Consider the following 27610-nt stretch of genomic DNA (forward strand, 5'->3'; position numbering starts at 1 on the left):
TTGGTCCAGCAAGTCACACAGCCTGTAAGAGGTGCCTGTTCTTCCTCAGATTTTTGTGCTTCAGGAGACTGATCAAGCTCTGTATAGGTTGTAAAACTTTTCCTTGTTTTTGTTTTTTTTTTTTCCTTTATTATTTACCCATTTAATTTCCTTTCCAACATAAACGCAGACTGTACATAGTATCTGAAACACTATTACATCAAAGCAATATAGAGAAAGATTACAGTCATTCTAACAAATGCTTTTTTCCTTAAATACTGTAAAAATCTGTATCACTCCAGCAACCGTCTCACAGGGCCCCTCACTGAAGAATGAGATGAGACCTGCTTGTTTTAACAACTGCTTTCAGCTCAGCAGTTTAAGGTAAAAATACCCCAGCAAAATATTTCAGACATTTCAGTGTGCCTAAAATGTCGTTATCTTGAATTCTAGACTCATTTTCTTGTATGTTCACATGTACTGCTGAAATTCAGGAACAAAGTATTTCAGATGCAATTTTTTCAAATCCATTTAAATAAATGGTGCTCAACGTCAAAAATTAAACATGCTGTCAACAATCTGTACAAAGATAAAGGTGAAAAATATAATTTGATTACAAAAGAATTTAACACCATCTGTACACCACAGATAATGCTTTTCATAAGATAAATTTATCACCATCCTCATTCAATCATTCTGAGATGTTATCTCCCAGTTTTTAAAACATGTATTTTCTGTGTACTTATATACAATTAGTGTTTTTATAGTATTTCCTACTTGACTGTGAACAGTTCAGGTATTATACAATGACTCAACGGAGATGAACGAGGGAGAAGCTTATGCACGTTACTTTAATGAAAGATATTTCACTTGTTTAGCTCCAAAAGAGCCAAGAAAGGTAAGTGATAAAAGCACCAGCTTAGACTATTTTGAACATAAATTCAGGCATTTTAATGTGTATCTCATTAAAGCTACATGAGTTTCCATGTAGGTTATTCATACATATTATGGCACTTGGACTTTCCTAACAGGTATTTAGTTACCTAGGACATCTAGGCTAAAAAACAAAACATCTGCTAAAATTAACCATTTCTGTAAGAAAACACTTCTGTCCCAACTATCAAACCCCTTAATTTTCTTGAAAGTTGTACCAAAATACAACTGTTGATATTTCACATTCTTTGAGTAAGTTGCCTTTGACAAGGATGTCACATTAACTTGGGAGTTTTGATCTCTAGTGATTTGTGAACACAAAGAAAGGCCATCTTACCCACAAACCAAGTTGTGTCCTGCTCCTTTTTAATTACAATTTGCAGTATAGATACTTGTGGATCCATTTTTTCAGTGGACTGAAGTCTTAGCAGTAATTACACACTTTGTAAGTCCAAATTTAATCCAAGGCAGTTTACACTCGCAGCTTTTTCTCCATATAAGGGATTATTCTGACATCTACTGGCCTGGTATTCAACCATACATCTTAATACACTGCATTTGTTATTAAAAAGGAGTGTATATATTAATCCAAAGATAAGAACAATTTAATGAACACAAATGACACACATTTAAAACAGGCCCATGTATTTTCATATAAATCTCACAACCCTACCAGTATTTTGGTAGGTTTCTATTGCTTTCTTAACTCATCTGAACTACTGTATAATACGAGGCTTTAATACAAGCAGCTTTGGGGAAGAAAGTTATATTTGGAAGGGAAAAAAAGTTGTGACAAGTGAAAACAAAAAAATTCCAAGAAGCTTTTTTAAAAAAAAACCTTTACTTGTAAAATTAAGCAGCATGCTATTTTGTGATTTATATTTGAATTTAAAAAGACTAAGTAGACTGAAATAAAGACAAAAACCTAAAAATGGCAAGTCTATAAATAATGAAAATTTTGATTTCACTAGACTTCAATGAAAAACATTTGGTAATTAAATACTTGCTACTGTTCATTACCTTGATGAACTTTATTAGGGTTAAAACTATAACAAAGTTCATCCTAAAACTTTTTGCAATGCAAAATTATTTTCACTCAAGGAGTGTCTCAAATTGAATGCTATGAATTACAAGCAATCTTCAGGAGGAGACACTCATATTCATAAAACTTTATACATCTTTTGGAACTAGGATATTTATACTACTAAAATCAAACATGCATCACTTCCCATACATTCTGGTATCATGATTTATATTACATTATGTAACACCATTCTTCTAAACAGCAGCAGTTTATCATACGTTTGCTCCATTTTCTTTGGATTTCTGATCTTTATCTTCGTTTTTCACAATGTCCTTTAAAAGGAAAAAGGGAGAGGATGAGAGGAATTGTCAAAGTTGTACTTCTCACATGAACTGTAAAGCAGCATGAGACAGACACTGTTTGTTGTCACCTTTAATTACTATGTGAACTGGTATCCTACTCAGTTTAGTTATAAGCAATTCCAGTATCTTCCTGAAAAACTGAGGGGTAGAAATGCTCTGGAGCTTATGTGGTTTGCTTAAAACTCATTTTACTGAGATACTCCCACATACTGAAGTATTTGAGTTCTGCCTTGAAAAAGTACTCTTTACCAGTCAAACAGAGGAGCAGATTTGGACTGCTGGATATGGACAAGATCAGGACAGGAAAACATTCAGACAGTTTGAGATCTACATTAATATTTATACCTTTCTAAAAATACTCAAGTCAGGAACATATGCTGTAAGTTAAGAAAAAACCATTTAATTTGCTATCTTTAAATAATCAATCAAACATTAAGCTTCTTCTCTATATACGTTAAGATACTGCTGCCCTGAATTCATCTCAAAATTGTTTTTAGATTGAAGTGTTTGTTCCAATAATTTAGTCTACAGAAGTTTGCCTACAATAAATAAAAAAATGTAATTAAACAATTCCAACCTGCTTAAGAACACTCTGTATTTCATCCATAACAGTAGCTAAATTTTTGATTGTCTTATTCAGCTGACTCTCAAATTGCAATTTTTTATCATCCGAGGTCTTCAAATTTTCTTGCAGTTGGCCAAGGTCCTTTTTAACTTCTTTTAGCTCCGCAGATAGACTTTTGTTAGAATTCTCCAGTTGTAGTATGGTTTTCTCATCCTCGTCTTAGGAAGGGAAGAAATGAAAACATCAAGTTGCTTCCAATGCTGTGTACTTTGCATCTAATTATTCTATTTACATGCAACACCATAATAGTAATTTTTAAAGAACATTAAAAACTGCATTGAATTACCATTTGATAGTATTTAGTTCTGATTACATTGGAAATCTTGCATTCAACTTGAGTAAAATTTACATCGCAAATATCACCCAAATTGATTTTATCTACTTAAAAAGTCTTGCACCCTCTAAGCACTGCCTTCAAAGTAACATCCCACCTGTTTTTTCTTCTAGTAGCTGGAGCTTTTGTTCTATCTCTGCCCGCACCCTTTCACTCTTCTCCAGCTTCTGTAGAAGGCTCCCAACATCCACCATGGCTCCGTTGTACACAATGAGCCCAACGTTCTCCTCGACAGCTTTGGACTCCTGCTTTACAGTGGGCGATGGCAGCAGCAAGCGGTTCCCTGCATTGCATTCAGCAGCATCAGGAAATCATCATAAAGTCGTTCTCTAGTGACCAACCTCAAAAACTTCTTAGAAGAACCAATACAGATTCAAGTTTGCTGGTCTATCCCTCACATTTCCATCCTTCCCCTGACCCCAATTCTCCCCCCTGCCAAAAAGAAGCATCCTCTTTCAGGACATCGTTCTATGCTTCTTTCCTGCAATAATTAGTCTTCAAAACTCAGCTCTATTCTACTACCTACACTCTGATCCTCCTGACTTCAAAACTAATATAATGAGAAACGATGGTCATCAATATTGAACGTTAACCTCTGTCCTCTTTCCTGTTCCATATTAACATTTCTCCTAGAGTTGCAACATTATGTGTTGGAAGCACAAAAAACCCTGTTAATTTTGAATTGCCAAGGATTTACTTTTCCAAGCTGGCTCAATTAGTTTCTGCCAGAAATCAAATACCTCAGAACTGTCATTACCATTCACATAGAAACAACTCTGAAAGTTTGAGGCAAACCCAAAAATATATACACCACCTAACATATCTTCCTGTAGCTCTTCAGACTCTTCTTGGTTTTCTTCATCTTTAGAAGTATCTGTTAGTCTTCTGTAAAAGCAAGATTCTCGAAGCACTACTTTATTCAGCAGCTTCTTGACCTATGACACAGCCATGGGAAGAAATAATGTTAACACCCAGACATCCTGTTACCTAAACAAGAATGGTTTAACTTGGAAAACTTAAAAGAAATTGCATAGCTTTTTGAACTTTAACATGCTTAAAATGCAAACAAACTAGGAAAAGAATAAATACAATTTTGAGACAGAAGCTACATATACAGTATGGGCATATTATAAGCTGCAAACTTCAGCTTTTTCCCTCCAAGACAATTTACACAAGATTAAACTAGTATTTCATTGTAAATACGAAGTGGCTGCATAAAAATAAGTGATCAGATACGTAAGCAAAGCCTTTAGAAGATAAATTATGTTTCTCCCACTTAAAATATTCCTGTAGTATTTTGAAAGTGTTTTTTAGTACTATACAAAACCTGAGCACGTGACAGGTGTAGTCCAAGAGTGTACAAGATCTCCTCCATGTCCTTCTCCAGAAGATATCCACAATGACTTTGATCAAAATAAACAAAAGCCATGAGGAGATCCCTGTTAACAGTTACCATCTGGGTCTTGTCTTTCTCCTACAGAAAATTGATTAAGGGATCATTAGGGAGTTAAAATATCATTCCAAAAATACACCAAGTTCTCACTTAACAGAAGTTTTTTCTCAGTTCATTTTATCGTTACTTTCAGTCAAGTAATTAATATTACTAGCATTTACCTACTTAGACCACATTATTTGAGACTAATTTAAGCTATATAAGACAAGTAATCTTTCAATACTTAGAAGAAATTTAGCACAATGGATAGTAACAGCTGGTAGACACAATTTCCTTATGTTCATGCTAATATGTAAAAAATGGTCATAGAATTAATCTAATTATAAAATAGGAAACCCTCCTTCTGCCCTCAATAATTTATTTAACAGCTGTTTGCAAAGTGAAAAACAGGTCTTATAATAAAAATAAAGCTAAGCTGTAATTAGGACACCTCTAACAAGGTCTATGCAATTGTTAAGAAAGGTGTTAATTACTTTATCTTTAGATGCCCTCTCTTTGCAATGCTTATTTCCCTCTCTTCTGTCCTCCCGTTTGTTCATTTCCTCTTCATCCCGGTCTGCAAAACAGAAAGAAAATTCAACATACCCACAGCAAACAATTATATAACCATTACCAGAATACATGTGGCCACTGGAAAAGTCCACAGAAACCCCCAAACATCTGCAATATACTTCCCTGAAAAATAATAAAAAATGTGTAGTAGTGGGCCCTGTTATTTTTTTCTCTAGTCTTATTTTAACGTAAGCCATTTGTAATTTTTTTCCCTGTGTTTGTTTCATACACAGGACAGAAGAGCTGAAACAAATGCTAACTAGGCAAAAATGCGTTCTGCCAATGTCTCCATCTATTTAAGAGGTATGCAGGAAATCACAATTCTCCCTAATGAGGCTTGGCAGAGTCTGCACTCAGCTATGGTTATTCCTATTCAGATTCTGTATTATTTACTCTCAAATATTTCATATAATAAAAACCATATAAACTATATAACTAAAATCATGTGTTTATACTCATGTTGAGTGAGAGATTACTCTTCCTATGACTTAGATTCTCCAAGTTACAGATCACATCACTTATTAGATGTGAATTACAAATGGCAGGTTTTTTGTCTAAAGGTAGACAGTACAGTAAAACTAGATTAAAAGAGAGGAAGGGATATGACAACTGCTGGGATGGATTATGGCATGCAGCTCTGTACCTTACGTGCAAGTCTTGGGTCAGAGAATCATGTGCCAAGTTCAGCTTTAAGCTCACCTTCCTTGTGAGGACAACTTTGGAAAAAACTATGCATTACAACACTTGGCTAATTTTACCAACCCTTTTCTGAGAACAAATCACTTTCTCCTGCACCTCCATGGCTTCTTGGGTTTTCTCAGCAACTCCTGACTGGGAATGGCACAAGGACAGATTATGGGAAGCAGCAGCACTTGTATGGAACAAACAAGCCCAGGCCACTCTCACAAATCATAAGCAAATAGGAGTTGTTCTGGAAACCACAGATTAACACCAGCTTTTTAAAGCTGGTGCAGTACTCTGCCAAAAATACAACTAAAAATGCTGGGACTGCAATATCCACACAGTTCAAACCTGTCTCTCTAGCAAAACCTCTCCAAAGAAAGGCAACTACCCCAAAGTACAGTTCAAAAACGACACACGCTGTCTTGCACCTTTCTGAGTCTCTGAGGAGGGAAAGAGTCGCTGCCACTGCCTGGAAAGTCCTCCAGACCCTTTCCCTATTTCTTCAGGCTAACCTGGCTCCACCCAAACAAAAACCAACTTCTTGTAACATCGGATAAAGAGCACCCACTCTACATTCTGTCCTAGCCAAACCAGGATGACATTCCAGAACTCAGGAGTAGGAAGTTAGGCACGTAAAAGTGGCTTGGTTTTTCAGAGGTGCTGAATACTCACATCTCCTACTGACTTCAATGGGAGTTGCGAGTGGTCTGCATTCTGAAAAAAATAAAACCACTTCTATATGCATGCCTTACTTAGAGCACCACAGCTAGTTTATATTAACTATGTTCATACAATGCCTAACATAAAGGTACTTACATTTTACGTAGAACTGGTCAGAATTACTAATATAAAATTAGTCTAATAATTTAAATTGCCTAGTTCCAGTGTGTTCTCCAGCTTGAAAGAACATAATCAGTGATGATAAAAAAAAAAAAATGAAAGGTCACAAAATTCATAGTTCAAGATACCTTCATCTTCATCTTCAGCATCTTCTGCCTCCATTGGGTCGTATTCTTCTTGATTATTGTCATCTTCAGTTTCTTCTTCATCTTTAGAATCTTCTTTCCTTTTATCTTCCCTCTGTAACAAAATTTCCTAAATATTTATCTAGTCAGAATCAAAAACCAGCAAAGCAAAAACCTTACTACCAGACAAAATTTGCCTACATTTATGCGTAGTCACTCAAGATACAGATACAAATCTGTGATACAGCTAAATGTTAAAATACTCCCAATACACCTGTAAAATTTTTAAATTACTGAATATAATTGAAGCATATTTAAATAGATCAAAAGCTCAAATCAGTTAACTAACATTACAAGAGCTGAGTTTTTGAATGCAATAACGTAAAACTGAAATAGAAACACTTTAATATTGATCCAGACAGGGTAGAACTGCATATGGGCTAACTGCAGACCTTCTTTTCATCTCTCTCTTCTTTTTTATCTTTATCATCTCCAGATTTTCTTCTCTTAGGTTTTGGGTCATCCGTTTCATCATCTTTTTCTTCTTTTTTTTCTTTTCTCTCATCTTTTTTGCTTTTTTTGTCCTTCTTGTCTTCTCTCTCTGGGAGAGAAATCAGTGCTTTGTAAATTCTGACACCAAAATCTCTCTGAAGCATTTCATTGAAGAGTTCTGCAAACAATGACACCTGCACATAAAGAAGAAAGAAAAGAGAATTAACAGAAAGTTTTAAACCATGTATTAAAAATGTATATAATTATGATAAAATAGCTGTGAGTGCCATCTTAGCAACTTACACCATATCAGAATTTTATGGAGAGTCAGATTTCTTATTATCTGCTTTGAATATGGAAACCTTAAGCAACTTTACAAACTCCATTCCATATCTGAAAACCTGTGTATTCCTCTGGATACCATGCAGTGACTACACTGCTATTGTACCATGTATCAAAGACTTGGCAATTAAAAAATTTTCACACAAAAATTTAGAAGAATCAAGAATGGCTAACTGTAAGTAGCACAGCTGAGTTACCTCAAAGGAATGTTCTTTATTATCTTCTAATCTATAATCCAGAAGAACACTTAGAGACATGATGCTGCAGTCAAACTTGCCACTCTTTGCTGCCCAGTTTGGGTGCACGATGATGGCTGGTTCATCTGGCAGGATATAGCGTCTCTCCCGCCGCTGACGTTCCAGTTCCTCTTGGCGTTTTCTTTCCTCTTCCTAAAAAGGGGCAAAAACCCAACATGGAGCATAATCAAAAGCTGAAGTTTCAGCCTCTACCTTAGTCTCTAGGACTCACTGCCCTGAGGAAAGCAAAGGAAAGCCTAAGCTGCTGAAAGCAATGCACAGCTGTACAGTGCAGCAAGCTGTTTATTCCTTACAAAGGAATAAAAAGGCTTCATATATCATCTCTCCAAAGATAACCAACACAGCTTTAACAAGTACCAGATGACAATTTACTTAACTCTTGATTATGGGAAATGCAATCTCTATAGATTGCAAATGAAACAAAAGGTTACAAAAGGTAAAATGCCACCAGCTTACTGACTGCCAAGAGAGAAATACGGAAGTCTCCTGACTACAAAAAAAGTCATGGCAGAGCTTGTGCTTCATAAAAAAGCCAGCACAATCAAAGCTCCCCTCCAATCCTAAAGAAAGCTGTGGTAAGAAACCCAAGCTAGCTGAACCCCATCCAAGCTCTGGGAGAAGGCAGAAGCAGCTGACAGAATTAGCACACACATGGCCTTTCCTCCATCAACAAGGTTTAGAGAGATACCTAAACTTCCAGTCACCCCATACAGGTTAGCAGGTAACACACAAAAAGGCAACTTTAAAAGCAACTAAAGCACAAGCCAGACATTTCTGCCCCTTTTCTGCAGTTGAGCTTTGGCCTTACTGCACAGATCTTGTTTATCCTTGTGCAACAGCAAACCAGACTAAGCACTACAACTATAAACTGCAAAACTGACAAACTCCAATATAGAGCAAGTATGCAAAAGCAAAAATTAAAGCTTCGTAATAAGGGAAAAACCCAAGCACACCATCTGCCACATGAAGAAGCTGGACTGTGAGACACAGAGGCCAACACAACTAAGCAACTGCTTTTCATGTAGATTTAATGAGTTAAGATCTTGTTAAATTATGTTCACTTGTCTTGAGCATGGTTTTTCTCAGGAGTCTGGGATTTATGTTTCCTTACATTTAAGGTCAAACACTAATTCAGACATCCTTAGCACAGTTGCACATTTCAGCTGATTTGGCTGATATAAAGAAATTCAAACTGGCCAAGATTTCTTTCCAATTCAGCAGCTCAAGTTACAGCAAGAGTTCCCAGTACAGTCACCTGAGAACAAGATCCCAGCACAACTAGGCACATGCCTCACTTTTTATGCTTATACATATTTATACAAATGTTTCATATATTTTATGTATACATAGCACTTAAACCAAGTATGTCCAAATCCTAACCTCTTTATCATCTTCAGATTTCCTATCCTCCTCCTCTTCCTCTTCTTTCTCAGACTTCTCTAGCTCCTTTTGCTCTTCTTTTTGTTCCTCTACTTTCAGCTGCTTTGTCAGTCGAGCTATCAGCTGAGATTTCAGTCCCTTAGAGCTAAGGGTTCGACTTTCTAATTCTTTGCGAAGGTCATTTACCTGGTAAATAAAAGCTCTGTAAGTGGTATCAAGCAGTGACATCACAAAAGATGTGATTAGTAGAGAAAGCGAGGTAAAAACTAAGAGTACTGAAAAGTCAACGGTATTCTTTTAAACATGTGCTGAAAAACACTAATAGTTACTGATACAAAAAACTTACTACATTTAAAGTGATGTTTTCCACAATAAACTTCTGAGGAACTTTTCACAGATACAGGGAAAGAATTTTATTAAATTAAAATAGTTTATTACTATTATTCCTTTTGAGGAAACTTTTTATTATGTCTCCTGACATAGTTTAAAAAGGCAGTAATTGTACAAAAATGTATGATTTAAGTATTTTAGACCCCACTTTTTAAATGTAATTAGTAATCTGGCTGATTACAGCAGAACTCTCGTTTTCCAGTTAATGTATCATACATTATTATCCTTTAATTCTACAAAGTTCAAAAGTTCAGAATAGATTCAATTAGCTGTACTCACTACAATAAGGAGTCATTCCTGCATACTGTGATATCACATCTAGTACCTATAAATTCAGCAAAACACTACTAAAGTTTTTTTGCTCAGTTAAGGGAACATACAGCTGTATTTCAGGTCATGTCTTATGGGTGAAAATGTACAACGGAATCAAATTTTTAAAAGTGTTTATTACCTTCATTGTTTTTGGATCCAGTTTAGACCAGTGTGTGGGCGTAGAGATCTCTTTAGCTTCCCCATCATCCTTTTCCTCTTCATCCTGACAAATAAAATTTAGAAATTATTATTCAGAAAGCTTGAAAGCATTTCAGTTATTTCTTAAATTTTGTTGCTGATCTGTGCAAGGTCACAACTGTTTCAGATAGTCTTCTCCTAAAGTTATTATTTAGACAAGTTCACACACACATTCTACCACTTTATAAATGATCACAGTGCCACTCAGCCAATACAAGCCAGATCTGTGGAACACAAAACGGTGATAAGCAACACCACAAAGGATATTGGGGTTACACAGACACTGCTGGTCTCCAAGTAACCACACAGTGGGTGATCTTCCCCCAGATTTTAAATCCCCCAAATTACTCTTTGTTCAGTCAGACCTTCCCTTATTCCAAGATGTTGATCAGCCACATGGCCTGAAATTCAGATGTTTCAGACTAGTGTTTGTTCAATTTCAAATATCACAATTAGAACTGGCCACAAGAGAGAATTTAGAAATTTCAGAAAATGGCAAAATGTTTAAAGACAGCTATTCATAAACTGAATCTCACTCAACAACTGGTCCCAGATTCCAGCAACTACATCTACGATAAAAAAATTTTCTGCGCATCGTAAGCACAATTTAATTCCATTTGTGATATCAGCATACACATTTAGAGTTAGTGAACTAGCTGAAATAAAAATAAAAAGCAACATTCACTACACTGCTGAAAGCTGGTTTACCAGTCATTGTTACCAGTTATGTTCCTCCTATGTATGTATGTTGTGTAGTATGTGGTATGTGCATTTTGTGCCTGTGTTCCTGTGCCTGTGAGAAGCAGAAATAGAAAAAGGGATTAGCGTTCAGTGCCTGTTCTCCATCAGCCTCCTTGCGTTCACCCTGAAGCTTCTCGACCAGCTGCTGCTTGTATCCTCGGGAGAGGGTTTCCCACTCTGAGCGGGTGGGAAGGCAATGCCAAACATCCGGGAAAAATAAAACCACTGTCTCCACATGAGCTGGAACTGTACGCCCCTTGTGGGTCTCCTCAGGGCGATGGTAGCGAATCTCTGCAAAACGGTACCTGTCGCAAGGGAAGAAGCATGTTGGAAAAAAAATTCTACAATACATTTTAAAGAGCCTAGATCACTTGTAGCACATCAAGTAAAGAAATTTTGCTGCAAGACCTTGAGGTTTATCTAAAGAAAAAAATTATGGAAGCCATATTTTCTCTTTTGGCACACTTGTAATAAGGTATTGCAACTGAAAAGGAGGAAAGCCAACAAAATGCTTTTTATACAACTTGTTGCTTAGCCCACATAGGTTTCATGTGCAAATAAAGCACTTCAAATTTAGCATACAATAGGCTTTCCTGGTATTAGTACAACTAAAGTGAGTGTTAATACAGGACAGAAACCCATCAAGAGAAAATATGGCTGTATAACAAACGGCTATTTATTTATAACAAAAGAACAATGAAATGAAGTTCTCTTGACGATCCTCTCCAGCTATGCACAAAATGAAAAATATTTTCAATGCACGTTCATTAAAAAAATTACAGTATAACATGTCAAAATAAATCCAGAATTTTTAATTAGTTCTTAATGCAGTATTCAGCACAGTTGGCACCAATCAAGCTTATTACCAAACAGAACATCCTTTGAGTAGTTTACCTGAACTACCAAGAGCAGTTGACAAAGAAAAAAGGGTTTTCCAGTTTTCCAGTCTTTTTTTTTTTTTCCCTTTTTTTTTTAAGTCCCAGTAACAGACAAGTATTTACTTCTACAGTGTACTTGGCTTTGCAGTGCAGTACTTACCATTGCGTGCACACACTTAAGTCAATCCCTGTAAGAGCCTTGCAACAACGAATAGCCGTCTTTATCAGCACCGAAGGGTCCTTTTCTGGATCAGGTCCATCCAGTGATGGGGACCAGTGTCCTCCAATAGCCATAGCTTCATCTTTGCCTTTCATACCCACTAAAAACTAGACAAAAAGAGTCTTCTGAATGTTCCCCTGCTGGGGGTAAAAAGTCATTTTCCCAAAGCGCAAAGAATATTTCATAGCACACACACTGAAATCCGTGAGTAAACCGTCACATTATTTTGAAATCTGAAAATGAGAATCAGTCAAGAAAGAGTTCAGTTATTTTTTTTCCACAGATTATTTCAGCAATGGAATAGGTTTAAACATCATCACTCATTCTTGCTTTCAAGATTTTTCATCAGGTTTGTTTATTGGTATAGGTTTGTTCCTTTGCCATTAAAAGCTTTCTAACTCAAAAGACAGTCACTTCAATGGTGCCTTAACTCTGATACACATTTGTAGATGCGCCTGCTTAACAATGATGAAGAAAAGCTACAAAAGATGAGACCACAAGAGCGTCATACCTATAAATGAAAGTCTTCCCGTTTGCCCTAAGTTAGAACTTAACTGGAAAACAAGTCTGTTGTCCTGAAACCCCACAGCACTTACATCTTGTTCAGTTTAATGGTTAAATTTCACTTAACACACAGCTGCTTAAATGCTGCTTCATGTGTATTCTCTTCACAGCTAAGCCCTTACAAACCAAGTAAGTGCTTGTAAAAAACAGCTAACAAATTGAGTTTCACTAAGTTGAACAAAGCAGTAAATGTGAAGCTCCTATAAAGTGGAAAAAGAATTGTCATACAAATTAGGTCTCTTCAGAGGAAAAATGAAGTCATCATTCAGCTGTCTACAAGCTCCTCTCTTATTGTCAAAACCAGTAAAGCTCTATAACCAACCTTTATTGCCAAAAGTGTCTGGCATTGAAGCATATTTACCTTTACAAGTCTAGCAGGATGCTGAAATCCATCACGAAGTTCTTGGGGATCTTCAGCCAGAGCACATGACTTGTGGTAGAGATCTTCCATGCTCGGACTAGCCATCAACATCACCTGTGGTGCAAGTCAGAGCAGTCTTGTGAATGTCTCACTACAACTGGCAAACAATGACCACAACTTACAAACACACATACCCAAACTTAACAAGGTTGCTCTATACCCTAAACAGGTTGTATGATAAAACAGGATGCTCCTTCTCAGTTACTATGTTTTGAAGCTCGACCTCCTAAAAGGCAGCTTTCGCGCTGCACAAATAGACTGAAAAAACCAGTATGTCTGACACCTGAGCCAAGGCTTTGCAGTTTTTATACACAGAAGGCAAGTAAGCTAAGTCTTTCTATCTCTATCTGAATGTCAAAATATGCTGCATCAAGGGCTGTAATCATGTATAAGACCCCTTCATCAGAACATTTTCCTAAAACCTGTTCCATTTGAAATCTGTCATTAAAATTGATCTGAGATTTCTAGGGCAATCTCTGTTAGAAGTATTACATGTTAAACATAGACATCAATTTACTTTAAACAAAACAATAAATATTGAGATGAATAGGAAAGAAGGAAAGAAAATACCACTAAACAGAATAACACACACTGCACAGAAAGTATCCTTGAAGGAATAAAAAGGACTCAATTAACTATTCAAAATGAATTGCCTAAGAAATCAGAGATCTTGCAGGAGCTGGCTTTATTTCCTACAGTCACATCCCTGCAACTGGGTGCAGAGAATGGAAGAGCCCTCAGTAAACACAAGATTTAGCACAGCTCTAGTAAGACAAAACCAAACTGAATTTCAGTCATGATTCTTTAAGCTCTACATACTAGCTTTTTACTGAAAAGCTTAAAACGCTATATTTTGCTCAAATGGCTGTAGAATATTTTCAGTTCCGTTATACTCACTTTTGCACACTACAGATAAAAATTTCTAATGAATAGTCATATTAGTGAAAAAGCATACAAACCTTAGCACTGTAGAGATGATCAGCATCGGGTGGATCAAGGACAGCAGCGTTCTTATCTATAGGATCTACTTCTCTATGCATTACATAGAAATTACAGTAGTTTCCCAGCTGAAATGGTCTAGACATAGGAAAAGCATCCACCCATGTAAACTGAGCATCAAAGAAATCGCTCGGGATATACAAGTTCTGGTAACGCCTCCTCAGCTCCATCATATCGCAGCTACGGCTGAAAGACACAGCATTACTTGAAAGATACAGCAAAAAAGAACTATTAACAAAGTACATCATTAAGAGGTAGATCAGTTGGCATACAACCACTGTATATTTGATACTGTATATAAAATCTCAAGGACACTATACTTGAATGTCATGGATGAAGTTTAAAAACAGGTAACTATTAAACACTCTTCCAATTCAGGTGACTGCATGTTAGGGAATATTTATTAAACAAGGTTATAAAGCTTATATGCAATAGCATTCTAAAGTAACACAGAACCTCAAACAAGTTTATCATACAAGGTTCTCAGCAACTGCATATTTGATCTTTCTTTAAAGTCAGGATCATCATTCAACACCCAATTACATGCATGTGGACTGACATGGCTCATGGTGAGCTGTGCCCATGATTAAGTGAACTGTAGGTAAACACCTGGCACTATAAACATACCAGTCCAACGAAAACTTGGAAAACTGAACCGTGTAACGAGGAACAACACGTCGGGGTCTCCGAGGTGACCTCTCCCTCTCTCGTCTGGGCGACCTCTCTCGGGAGCGTTTTCTCTGGGGAGATCTTTCCCGGGACCTACGTCTCTCTCGTTCTCTTTCACGACTTAAAGAACACATACAAAACACAAATATTTTTGCAGGCTGGTAACATAACATGATTTCTAGCACAACAGAAGCCAGACCTGTCAGAGACAACTCAAACAAGAGGAGAAGTTTCAGTATGGTCTCTTTACAAGCGAAACTGATTACACAACTCATTAATTTCAGGTAGATAAGAACTCTTCACTAATTCCTAGGGGTAACACAACTTGTGAGTCTCGCTGACTCCCTCTGGAAGCAAGCAGCTCAGCTTTGGGTGAGGACAGATCTTTATGGACTGCTTGGATCATAGCCTGGTCTACATACCTCCTGTCATCTTTTCGGTTTGGCATAGGGTCTCCACCTCGGTCATTCCTCCCAGAAAATCTGGATGGTGGGTCTAGTCTTCGAGCTGGTTGAGGCTGTGAAACCAGACGGACTGGAGGCTGTAATAAACCACCTGAAACACGTACAAAATGTACAGGATCAACACAGAATAGAGGGCAACTATGTACACTTGGCAAACACTGCTGCTTTACAGCTGTTTCTCTTGTGTACATTTTCTAAACTAACTCTACAGTCAAATCTATTTATTATTAACACCCACCCAAAGAAACTCATGAGACCTAAGCTTTTCTTCATGGATGCAAGCCGACACTGTAGTTAAATGAAATTGGTTTAAAAGCATCTTCTTTGGATGGAAGTAATATAACCTAAGCACGTAGGATCTGTCCTAGTAAATAGCTAAGCCTTTTGGAAAACTTAAATTAAGACAGATATACTCCCTACTCACTGAACTGAAGGAAAACTGAAACCTTCATTTTGAGGCTATTCATACGTAAAAACAACTGGCATCCTGAAAAATCATTCCTAAATCAATGTATTATACCACCACATCAATCCTTCAGCACATACTTTGTCTGTCTCAAGACATTTAACCAAGTGATTTAAGTGGAGCAAATGTTACTAAACACCAATGAACAACTAGGACTAATTAGACTGTAGTAAGCATTTACACAAAACAATTCTGCTTAGGTTCTTCTACCCTTGCTGTTATTGTGGTAAGAGCAGTCCTATCAATTCCATTTACTGGTTCTTCAGCCACTCAAAGTTCAAGAGACTCCACCACCTTTGTTTTAGATTTGCCACATCTGGCAGTGTTTCCTCTCTCAAATGCCAACCTGGCTAACTGAAACGAGTAAGCAAAGAAGCAACAGCTTTAACAATACAACTGCAAAACCTGATTTTGCAGAACACAGCAGAAGATGCTGAAGAACTGCACTGCTATTAATACTTTCAATTCCCCAACTTGCCTGTGAAAGAACAAAAATTACATTGAATTTGCTTTCAGATTACAAAATTTTAACATGAACAGGAGTCCATGGGGATTTCACTAACCAGGTGATTTCTGAGCTACTGCAGGCAGACATATTCAATCTGAAAACTCAGTACAGTCCCCTCCATATTATTTCAGCTATTACTTCAACCTTCTGATTAACAAGAAAACAACCATCACCCACTAAGCATCAGAGGGATCCCCCAAAAAGGTATGCACTGAAGGAGCACCTTTCTGCTGTGGCTGCTGCAGTAAGGGCTGAGGCTGTGTCTGAAGCAGAGGTGTGATGGAAGCTGCTGAGATCTGTGCCTGCAACAGGGACTGTGGCTGTGGCTGCGCCTGGACCCCGAAGGCAGTCTGCTGAGCAATGGGCTGCAGGACAGCCGGCGGCGTCTTCAGCAGCGGCTGTGCTTGGCTCTGGTTCTGGCAGCAAACACAGGGGAGTCGGGAGCGAGCTTAAACCAGAGTCAGTCACTGCCAGTGACACTGGGTAACCCCACATACCTGGTTCGGAAGGGTCTGGATCCTTTGGGCATTCCATTTGAATGGCATATTAGGATTGTAAGTAGCTTCTACCAAAACTCTGTCACCCACCTGAGGTGTCTTTCCTTTAACAGCACTGCAAACATTACAGAAAATGTATGTGAGAGTCTTTTTTAAAAGATGGGAGAAAGTAGGCAAAGTTCATTAAAAAAAGCTTATAGGAAGAGCGTCTATCCCCAAAATTCAGCTTTGGTGCTACCTACTCCAGTTCAGGGTAAGTACAGGAACTTAGTAATTCCCTGTCTTTGGCCCAAAGGCAAAAGTTCCCCAAATAATACCAAGTTAAGACATGCAGACAGCAAATTTTATGCTTTTGATCACCCACAAATTCTGCAATTTCCTATTACAAGAAGCTAATAACCTCTGGGTCTCCCAGCTTTGGGTTTTGTGTTAAAAAATTTCAAAAATTCATGTGAAGTACCTTAGACCTAGCATGTATTAACCTCTCTGGCTTTCACTGTTGAATGAAAACAACACACTATTGCAGGCCCTATCAGTGGAGTCACAGAATTAGCGTGCCATCATCTAAACCTTTGATTTAGTGAGAGTATCACAGAGTACCTCTGCAGGCCAGTGCTCACAGCTTACCTAAGCTGAAAGAAGACATCTTCATCCACAAAGCCAAATGTATCATGTAGCTTAGTCACCACTCCAGTGAAGACACGCTGCTTTTGTGGCTGGGTTTGCTGCTGGCTGGAGCGGGGAGCTGGGTAGGAGACAGTGATCTGTGCTGCCGGCTGGGGCGTGGACAGGCTGAGGCTGGTTGGAAGCGCGACTGCCGGCTGCAAGCAAAACAAAGCCAACTCTAAATCTTGTAAGCAGCTGGCAGACTGACAGGGAACAGGTCCTTCAGTCACAGAAACAGCAGTTTAAAATGACTATAGCAATTAGAATAGACATTTTCAGACGGTTTTTGTATTTTTTGTTGGGTTGTTTTTTTTTGAAGATGACTTTTTTCTTACTTTGAATGAAGACTGGCTTTGTTTATCCTTCTTTTTACAAGAGTCAGCTTCCCCCAAAAACGCACCTTGTCCAGACAAAAAGCATGAAGACTGCATTATTGTCTACAGGTAACCCATAGAGTGGGCCTGAAGCGGAGACGAATTCCCAACTTTGCTAGGAATACACGCTTAAGAGGTCATTCTGCATTTATATCCCACCTGTAGTGTTAGAAGTCAGTAAAGGCTGAGGCCAACACAAACCCTTCCCTAACTCAACAGTTCATGTACTTGCCTTCTTACAAAAGCAGAACACAGCAAGATAATGAAGTCAAGTCAAACATTTTTACCTTTTTAAAGCCTGTTTAAAAGTTCAAGTGAAAATGGAACTAGAGCAATGTTCAGTGTGTTAAATGGCTACATGTTTTAAACCCATCAAGCTCAGCAAGATTCTTTCTGAAACTCTTTATACACAATCTGTTAATACAAAAGTTAAATTCCTTCACAAAGAAGAGAAAGATTTTCCCCATTTGTTATTTACTGCAAAACAACTGGACACTTGAAGTTCAAACAAAAAAAAAATTAAAATATAATCAACACACATATTCTCTTCAAGATAAGGAAAAGTGGTTGCTATTAATTTTTGAAACCAAGGCTATGCATATTTTAACATCTGGATAAAATAAACTTGTACCAATAAAATGTCGGTTCATATTAGTTCATTTTACAGATTAAAATACCCAAGATGTCACAAATTTGCACTCTTGCATTATCTGTGTTTGGGGATGAAGACCAAACAATAAAACCAAACTAACCTGAGTTAAAAGGGTCTGCTGAGGTTGCTGCAACTTAAAATAAATAAAGTTATAAATTAATTTTATATGCTTAAGGAAATTGTACAATTTTACCTCCTCTTTACAATTAAGAGTTTTTGCTTAATCTGAGTCAGTTAATAGTCCTTTGGGGTTTGGTCATTTCAGCAGTTTGCACATCTGTAAAACTGTGCTTGTGGGGTTCATTTTAAGATTGTATAACCCAGGTTTATTCAGAAAGGAGAAATACTAAATTTTTTTTAACTGGAAGTTAATAGCAATACCAAAAAAATTTTGGCAGCTGAAGCAGCTTAGGCATGTAATTCCCTTGTACTTTTATTCTTTTTTTAATACCCTGTTAAGTTTGAAGACCATAATAAAAACCCAAAAGGGAACTTTTTTTGGACAGCATCTTTCCAGCAGTTAAAATACACGGCCCTGTTTGGAGCAAAGTTCAGCAGGAATCCTTTACACATGGAATAGTATGTATTTTTAAATTTTTTTTTTTGCATTAAGGAAGGCAGGCTTCCATTCTGCATTCATACATTTTTCCAAGTTTATGAACTTCAAGCTCTCTTTCACTACACAAAATATTACTGAAGTTTCTTTAAATACTTCCCATATGAGGATGATTTCGGAGACAAATCCTACAAAACACACAATTGACATTGTTTTTAAAGTTATTTGTGATGTACACAGTAAGAATCAGACAAACCTGTTGCTGTACACTATAGAGAGTCTGTTGAGGTTGTGAATATTGCTGAAACAGATAAAAGCAAAATATCTCATAAACAGGAGAATTATTATGACAATAATATCACATAAAAGTTATCTGCTTAGCAAGTTCTAGATAAAAACAATATTTAACAATTTTAATAAAAAAATAACTAATAGCATCAACATAGTTCATTTTTGTAAAAAATATTCTAAGCCTTTAGAGTGGACCCTGATGTTCTCTTTCTAGCTAAAGTCAAAAATCTTTGTTAAGCCTGACACTCAGACAGTATTTAGGACACATTACAAAATCATGCAAAATGCTATAAAGGCTATATATAGTGATGGGAGATACTTGAGATTCTCAGTTCAGATGCAGCAAAACTCATTCTCCCAAAGGGCTTTCCACAGCTAAAAATCAGCACCTCCATAGCCAAAATTCCCACCTTCACAGACTAATTCAACTACTGCTAGCTGTAAACCCCAAATCCCACCGTTGATAAGACAGGTTCACATTCAATGTTCACCATTTTCCATTCTGGTTTTCTGCTGGATCCTTTAGCTTTACGAAGTTCAGGGAGCGCTGGCCGCTGTGTTTGCTTTACCTGCTGCAGGGCCGCGGCCGCGGCTGCCGCCTGCTGCTGGAGCGCCGCGGTCTGTGTCAGCTGGTAGTTGGTGGGGGTCTGTGTGGTCAGGCCGGCGGCTGCCAGCGCCGTCTGCTGCGTGTAGATGGTCGGGGAGGCCCCGAGCAGCGAGGGCTGCTGCACGCCCAGGGCAGCTGTGAAGGGAACATGGCCAGTGAGCACTCCCAGCACCTCAGACACCCTAGCTTACACAGGATGCACTGTGCGAAGCTTCACACCTGAGTCAAGCTCACCAAGGAGATGAATGAAGTTCCAGAATTCAAGAAAAAGGATCACATCCCATTTGCTTCTCTTTTAAATTCATCTACTAATAGTAAACCACAGCAGGGGCACAGAGACCACTAAATTTCCTTCTCTTGAGCTGCTCTTGATTTTATAGCTCTGTAGTTGTCATCCCCACCCGCACCCACCCCCAACACACACCCCCCGTATACTTTCTTGAGGGTATTTCAGGTTCTGGATGAGCCAAATGAAGAGTGCTGCTCTGCTCTGTAAATTAATACATTTCATTCTATCTGAGGTCAAGAGAAATCTTTACTGTAACAGCATCTATGAAACAGAGGCCTATGGAATGAGTCCTCTGAAATCACGCAAGTTTTTGCTTCACTCAGTGCTGTCTCTGTCCCTGTGAGCTGGATGTTGTAGAAGTGGGGGCTGGTAGAGAAGGAACAGCCTTCAACAGAGAGTTTAATCAGTCCCCATGTGTAAGGGGACTCAAGCTCTCTTCAGCTCTTGATAGGAAGGGTTTGTGCTGCCCAGACTCAAACTGCCTAGAAGGATTAGTTTATTTTATTGTCATACCAGCTTCTAATTCAGCACAGAACATAAGCAAATCATGAGGAGCAGCTATGCACAGGCTATGCTTCTGAACGAGGTATGCTCAAGACTTACAGATGGATCTTTCAGGCGACAAAGAGCCTTGCAAAATGCAAATCTCAGCAAAAAACTGCAAAATTATCTGGAAACCTGCTCCCTCTTTGGCAGGACTTTTTAAAAAATTATCAGCAGCTGCATGATCAAGTATCACTTCAGTAAGTTATCAGTCTAGTCCACATGTTTAAATAAAACCAGAGAGAAACTCAGCAGGGAAACATACTGCCAGCAAAAATGGGTCAGCCAGCCATCTTTGGAACTGAGCAACATTCATGATGAACACGGTTCTTCTCTCTTCCAAAGACATCAAAGACGCACAATGGAAGGAAGAGCAGATTTACAGTATTCCTGCAGTTTGTGCTCCACACTATTCTTACTGATGCAAAATGAAGCTTTCATTCCTGATCCAGGAATGCAGAAAAACACTGCTTGTAGTTGGTGATCACTACCATAATGCTGTACCCAACTCAACAGGTCCTGAATAATGTAATCCTTCCTACCACACTGTCCTTTACAGCAGAGCACAATCTTTGTTGATGGCATTGACCATCTTACAGTTTTGGAAGGAAACAGGAAAGAAATACACAAAAAGCAGTGAAAATAATTGCTATCACCATGATCTGTATCAAGTATTGTCACATAAGCATTCCAGAAAGTAACAGTATTCTAAAAGTGAAATTAAGCATTCCATAGTGTACAGCATTTAATTAACTTTTTCCCCCTGGAAAATCCCAACATTTGCATTTCTTTAGAAGCCAGCAAACAAAATTTGAGGCTTGTCTCATGACAGACCCTCCACTGTCTTGATCCTCTTGCCTCCTACTTGATCATCAGTTTCAGTTTGAATGTGCAGTTTGGACCATCCAGAAAAACCCTCAACTGCATCCTCACCAATGTCTCACATAACACACATTAAACAGACATTTAAATAAAATTCAAAAGCTTTGCTGCTGCATCCTGGGACAACTTTCACTTTTCCTGGCTGTAGTACTTTCCTGGCTCACTCAAGGCAAATAACCAATGCATTCATCTTTCTCACTTCCACATGCCGAGCAGAAATTCCCATTAGTGCAGAAATTTGCTCTATCCTGTTACCTTTGAATCTGTGTCACTATGCCAGGTATTGTCATTCACTCTGAAGTTCTATCCTAACGTTGTTCCAACACGGGGGGGATGAAGTTGGGAAGCATTATCAAAAGCAAATTTCACAAGTTTTCTCCTACTTTTTGTACAAAGGGTACCCACAAAACTTACTCCCAAAACCAGATTTGGAATTATTCAGCTCTTCAGTTTCACTATGGCAATTTCCCTTTCAGCATAACCCAGAATTACCTCAAGCAATTCCCAGCCCCTCCTAAGACCCTTATCCCATTTTGTCAACTACAGAAACACAAGATTTTTTTTTTTTTTTTTGCCATCTCTACTGTCACTTTTTGAGCATTTAATATCGGCTGGGTATCTATCATCTACAACATTGCAGATCAACTTACTAAGAAAGGGCAAAGACAAAAAGACTGCCAAGATCCCCTCAAAGGACAACACCTGTAGTAACAAGTTTTTCAAAGCTGTATCTTGTTCCCACTGATTTGCCCCGAAGTATTCCAGGACTTTCATCTGTGTACTCATCTTGGTCAAACAGGCTCCAATTAATTAGGCAACTGAGTTTGCATTACTAGTTAAAAGAAAAAAAAATAAAGAGGAAAAAAAGGAAAAAAATCACACAGAAAAATAACAGACAGAGAATGAATCACAGACTGAGTCTGGAATTGACATCTGACTGCCATATTATTATTACTGGCACCAAGCATCCGCAGTGGCAAACAATAGCTTCTTAGGATTTGTAATGATCTCAGTAAGTACAGTGATGGAGATGCCTTCCTTCAAATGCAGTGCAAACAACTCCCACTGGCACCAAATACTGCATGGCACGGCCAGCTGAAAGGGCTCAGACAGAAACTGCGGTCCTAGGCTGCAGCCCTGGGTTAGGTAACAGACACTTCTGTTGCAACAAACACAAAGACAGCATTTAGTAGTCCCTCCTCCTACTTCTAAACCCTAAAGATCTTCTAAGTACATAGCTACATACATCTTCTTGGTAAGTGACATAGGTTTATTACAATTACAGTAAGGAGTACCCTGTGCAGGGCTTGGGAGACATCTCACAGTTGCCAGAAATTGCGAGATTGGGTCCTTGGGTTTTCAAGTTTCTTTAAGCTTAACACACTTGCAACACAAACACCACACAACCTACTCCAAAAGTACTCCCTTTAGCAGGCACACACCAGAAACCAGGCTCAGCGTATTTGTCATGGGACATCTGTTTAGAGCAAGCCAGCAAACTGTGCACCAACTACTATTCCTTAGTGGCTTGAGATTGACCACATGCTCGCCCTGTTCTTACACATTGCTTTAGTCACCTCACAGGGGCAACCAGCAATAACAGGACACTGAGCTCCAGGCACTTTAGCTCTCATCAGCTGCACCATTCTTCACTCCAACGCAATTAACTCTTGATACAGCAAAGACAACACCACCAATCAGGCAGAACACAGCAGAGCCAGGACTTCCCCAGCACTACAGCTCTATAAAACCAGGCCTTTTATCGTAACACTGAAAACAGTACAGCGCAAGCACTGCGACACAAACCAAAGATGTGCCAAAAATGAAGAGCTAGAGAGGAGGAAGGAATTCTCCCTTGCAGGCGTTTCAGGAGTTTGCACATCACTATGCAAGTTAAAAGTAATTTTCTGTAGTAGGCATGATTTAATTCATGCTTTAACAATGCTCAACCAGCATGGTGGGGGCTTTATTCTGGTTTTAGTCTTGTGATGCATAAAATCATAAGATGATGAGTAGACAAAAATTCACTGTGTTACATGTAGGAGTTTCTCTTCACACAGCGATCTTTGCTGGCACCTGGAATTGCCCATCTCTCTTCCAATACCACAGGCACAGAGAGAGAGTAATTAGTAAGCCCTCCCAAAGGGATCACAAAACCCTTCACTATACAGCATGTCAGTCTACAACTAGCGTGTCACACCTTAATAATTATGAGCTTTAACTCAGTTACTTCTTCACCAGGGATGGCCAAGACAGCATCCACATCAGCAATTTAAAAACAATCCACCAAAAAATCCCCATACCAAAACAGTGAAAAACACAACCCCCCAATCCTGATACTACCCTCTTTGCAATTATCGAATTGGGTTTTTAACACCATCACTCACTGCTTCTGACAGTTTGAAAAAAACTATATATCACGTTGCTTGTGTTACAAAAATCAAGGTCTCTTTCCCTCACAGCCAAGCACCTCAAAGCTTTGGCAAAGGAACCTGGCACTTAGATAAAAACAGCTAGCATGCATAAATATATATAACAGCTTTGGCCAACCCTCTGAAAGCACTTTCTTTAAACGAGAGAAATTTACTAACACTGAGATTCACAAGGGTAAGCCAATATGTACAATTTCTTGGGTGCAACACAGGTGAGCAGCAGTTCAGGTTGGTCAGAACACCTGAGCACTGACAGCATCTCTTCCTTTGGAAAACAGCTTCTCTGGAAGGTTGCAACTTCACATTAAAAGGGGCAAGTTCAACCAGAAACACTGTTATTCAGCTCCCAGCAGTGCCAAAGAGCACTGTTTACCTTCCAAAAGATGCTTCCTGTGCTCTGTATTATAAATCAAAATAGCCAATTAAAAAAGCAGGGGAACAACTATGTACTAAAACAGCAGCTGGGCAGAAGAACCCCAGGGACTGGATTCAACAGTGCACACAGGGAACAAAGAGGATGCAGACATGGTGACTGTGTGTTGCAGCAGGAATAGGAAAGGACACTAACACGTGAAGACACTATGAACATGAAAGAACGTGGAGCTACCACAGGAAGAAGGCAAAAGTGCAACCAAATGTTACATCTTTAATGACTCTCATATTTGAGTCAGGTGCTGCCGGGTCAGATGAACAGCTATAAATCCCTGGAGATACTGACCTCATTGAGCAGGTGAAAAATCTCTCACAGCAACTGATGTTGACCAGTCCTATCCCAGTTACATTTACACTTCATTTAATTTAAGGACGCTCAGAAGTAGGCTGGCCCAGGGCAGAGTCATGAGCATAAGAAAATGGGTAAGAAGTTGATGTATGCTCCATCCACCCCTCCTCCAGGGCTCCCTCCTGGTCCTACCTCACTAAGCTCTAAAGACTACCGCCAGCTCCTCCCCTTGGCAGGTTTTGTGCAGCTTTCCCTCTGAAACAGGACATGGATCTTGTCCTCCACCTTCCACCACTGTTTTTGATGGATTAGCTGTCACATCAGTCAACATATCAAGGACTCCAGCCCAAATCGTCCCATTCTTTGATTGCTCCAACATTTCCCCTAGCCCAACATGAGAACCAAAAGCAAAGTTTGTCTCTCTCACACTCCCAACCCTTTCCAGCTATTAGGGAACTTCTTACAGGAGATCGTGCCATTTGGATAAGGGAAGTGTGAGCTATTCAGAAAAACAGTGAAAAACTGCCTGTGGACAGCTGGTTAGGGACAGCAAGAGTTTAGCTAGGGAACGGAGCAGAATGGGCATGGAGGAAAAGCAAAGGGCACACTGGGACAGAGTACTGTGAAGTACATGGTGGGTGGTCAGTCTCTGAGGATACACAGAGTGATTGGATCAGTGCCCATGGGAAAAACTGGAGATGGAGGATTTGGGAAAGAAAACTGAGTCAGGAGAGGAGAAGGATTCCCACCCCAGACATGCACCTCCAAAGAATGTCAAACATTCCCAACCTTTGCTTGGCTCCCAGACACAAAGCCATTGACAAAGGAGGTGTGACACTGAACTTCATATCAAATCAGAGCAACTGCAGAAACCACACACATCCTGAACCCTCCAAGTATCACAGCTTTGCTGAAGCCTCTTCACATTGCACAACGTAACTACAACATTTAATTCACAAACTATTTGTATTCAAGAAGAGCAAAAGGCACTTCAGAACTGGAAATGGAAGCACCAAAATTCATCATGCATCAAGCTTCACACTGTTGCCTCAAACCTTTTGTGCTGTAAACCAACACGAAACATGAAAATGAAGCCAGCTAGGTTTTTAAACAGTGGCCTGCAATTCACAACACTTCTTAACTAAATCAAAGGAAACTCTCTACCATTATTAGGGCAAAACCTCTGGTTATAGGGGTCATTAAGTTCCAATTTACCATTAAAAAAGAAAATACCCCCCTTCTCACCCAAGTAACAAATTTCAGAGAGCTTTCTGCTATGTGAATTATATCTAACCTATTAATAAAGGCAAAAAAAATTGTAAACATTGTTTCAGGCTGCCCAAGAAATGAAACTCAGACAGCACTTAAAAAATCTGTAATGCCCTACTAGTGCTGATATTATTTAATCTAGAACCACATAATTTAATATGATTTACACATCTTTGGATATTAATAACTTGATACATTATTTATTGACTGAAACAATCAATACAAATTCACCTGGGATTTTACTCACACCCCTTAAGAAAACAAAATAACAAACAAAACCAAAAGACAGTATTAAGCAATGACTTTTAAAGTCTCTATTGTGGGAAAAAATTCCCGATTTAAACCTCTTAAATAGAGTTTAGATAAATTAGTTAGCATCGTGCCACTCTGAAGTGCATACCCAAGTATGGAATCTCCAAATCTACTAGATGTCAGGGTTCAAACACTGCGTGATGTGTAAACTGACCTGGCTGAGACACCGCAGTGGCTGTAAACTGAGTAGCCCAAGGGGGATTTTTCTGTCCTCCAAATTGAGCCATGGCAGAAAGGCAGAATCTCCGGGGTGTCTATCTTCTGTAACTGTAATCTAGTAAAATAAAGCGCAGCTGCAATCTTTGAAACACATACCATCAGGCTATTTTAATTCTGGGTCAAAAAAACCCCAACAAACCCCAGCCAAACAAAAAACCCTCAACCAATCAACCAAAAAAAAAAAAAAAAAAAAAACAAAACAACCCCAAACCCAAAACCATCCCAAAAAACAGAAAAAGAAGAGAAAAAAAAAAAAAGTCTTGAAATATTAGTTTTACATCCCTAAAGCCTGGTGGGCAACATGCGTCACGTACGGGAAACACAGAAAGTTGCAAGGCAACTTATTTTCCTAAGGCACAACCTCCATCTCCCCTTAACAACGGGATTAACGCGATTCAAAACGCAAAAAGGTATTCCCATTTCCAGGAACACTAAGGGAAAGGCGACTCTGCGAAACCAAGAATTCACATTTATTATCTGTTTTCCACGGCTGTGCTCGGCCTCCGCGGGGAAGCGCTGCGGGCAGAACACCGCACGCGTTCACCCACGGCTGTTTCCGTCTCCGCGCACAAGGGCACGGGAGCCACGGGAACCCCGGGAGAGCCGCGCGAGCACGGCCGGGCCGCGCACCAGCTCCGCCGCCTCCCTTCTGCCCTCCCTCCGTCCCTCGGCCCGCGCTCGCCGGGATCCGTGAAAGCTCCTTTACCCCGTCGGCAGCCTCCGTTCGCGGCCGCGTGCCCAGGCCCCGCCGCCGGGCGGAAAGCGCCGCACGGCAGAAAGGCAAAGGGAGGCGGCGGCGGCGCCGGGCCTGGCGGGCGGGAAGCGGGGCCTTCCCTCCCCTTCCTCCTCCCCCTCCTCCTTCCTCCTCCTGCTGCCCCCGGTCAGCAACACGGGCCCGCGCCCCCCACCCCGCCCGGTCCCGCTCCAGGGCAGCCGGAGCCCGCGCGCCCCCGACCCCTCGCGCTGCGCCCGCGATACCTGCGCGGGACCGCGCCGCCGCCATCGCCGCCCGCCCCGGCCGCCCGCACCGCGCAGGCGCCAATCCTCCCGCTACGTCACGCCTGCGACCGCGCGAGGCGGCGCGCGCC

General features: G+C 39.5%; 1 protein-coding gene across 4 annotated transcripts; it reads right to left on the reverse strand.

Moving 5' to 3' along the window:
* Positions 1 to 1733: 1733 nt before the first annotated feature.
* CCAR1 (cell division cycle and apoptosis regulator 1) lies at positions 1734 to 27610 on the reverse strand. Of its 4 annotated transcripts, none has more exons than XM_082286150.1 (26): positions 27501 to 27610; positions 26458 to 26577; positions 19818 to 19990; positions 19214 to 19258; positions 18502 to 18528; positions 17337 to 17530; positions 16710 to 16824; positions 16436 to 16628; positions 15197 to 15329; positions 14733 to 14894; positions 14066 to 14291; positions 13047 to 13160; positions 12062 to 12228; positions 11118 to 11328; positions 10224 to 10307; positions 9383 to 9568; positions 7943 to 8134; positions 7364 to 7597; positions 6915 to 7026; positions 6619 to 6660; positions 5184 to 5266; positions 4585 to 4731; positions 4072 to 4192; positions 3355 to 3540; positions 2876 to 3081; positions 1734 to 2268 (listed from the first exon to the last, which is right to left on the reverse strand). In XM_082286150.1, exons 2-26 carry the CDS (start codon positions 26528 to 26530, stop codon positions 2209 to 2211), a joined length of 3486 nt encoding a protein of 1161 aa, XP_082142276.1. In that variant the 5' UTR covers positions 26531 to 26577; positions 27501 to 27610; the 3' UTR covers positions 1734 to 2208. The 4 variants fall into 4 exon arrangements, with proteins under 4 accessions (XP_082142276.1, XP_082142275.1, XP_082142277.1 ...); XM_082286149.1 differs by having other exon boundaries at positions 18502 to 18534; XM_082286151.1 differs by lacking the exon at positions 18502 to 18528.

The sequence above is a fragment of the Coloeus monedula genome (genome assembly GCF_965178545.1).
Source record: "Coloeus monedula genome assembly, chromosome: 8".
Lineage (NCBI taxonomy): Eukaryota > Metazoa > Chordata > Aves > Passeriformes > Corvidae > Coloeus > Coloeus monedula.

Excerpts from the sequence above, each read along its gene's own strand:
- CCAR1 (XM_082286149.1), bottom strand. The coding sequence starts at position 26,530 with ATGGCTCAATTTGGAGGACAGAAAAATCCCCCTTGGGCTACTCAGTTT. Across the intron at positions 9,569-10,223 it reads TGGATCCAAAAACAATGAAG|GTAAATGACCTTCGCAAAGA; the intron begins GTAATAAACACT and ends TTTATTTACCAG. Across the intron at positions 7,027-7,363 it reads AAGAGAGAGATGAAAAGAAG|AGGGAAGATAAAAGGAAAGA; the intron begins GTCTGCAGTTAG and ends ATTTTGTTACAG.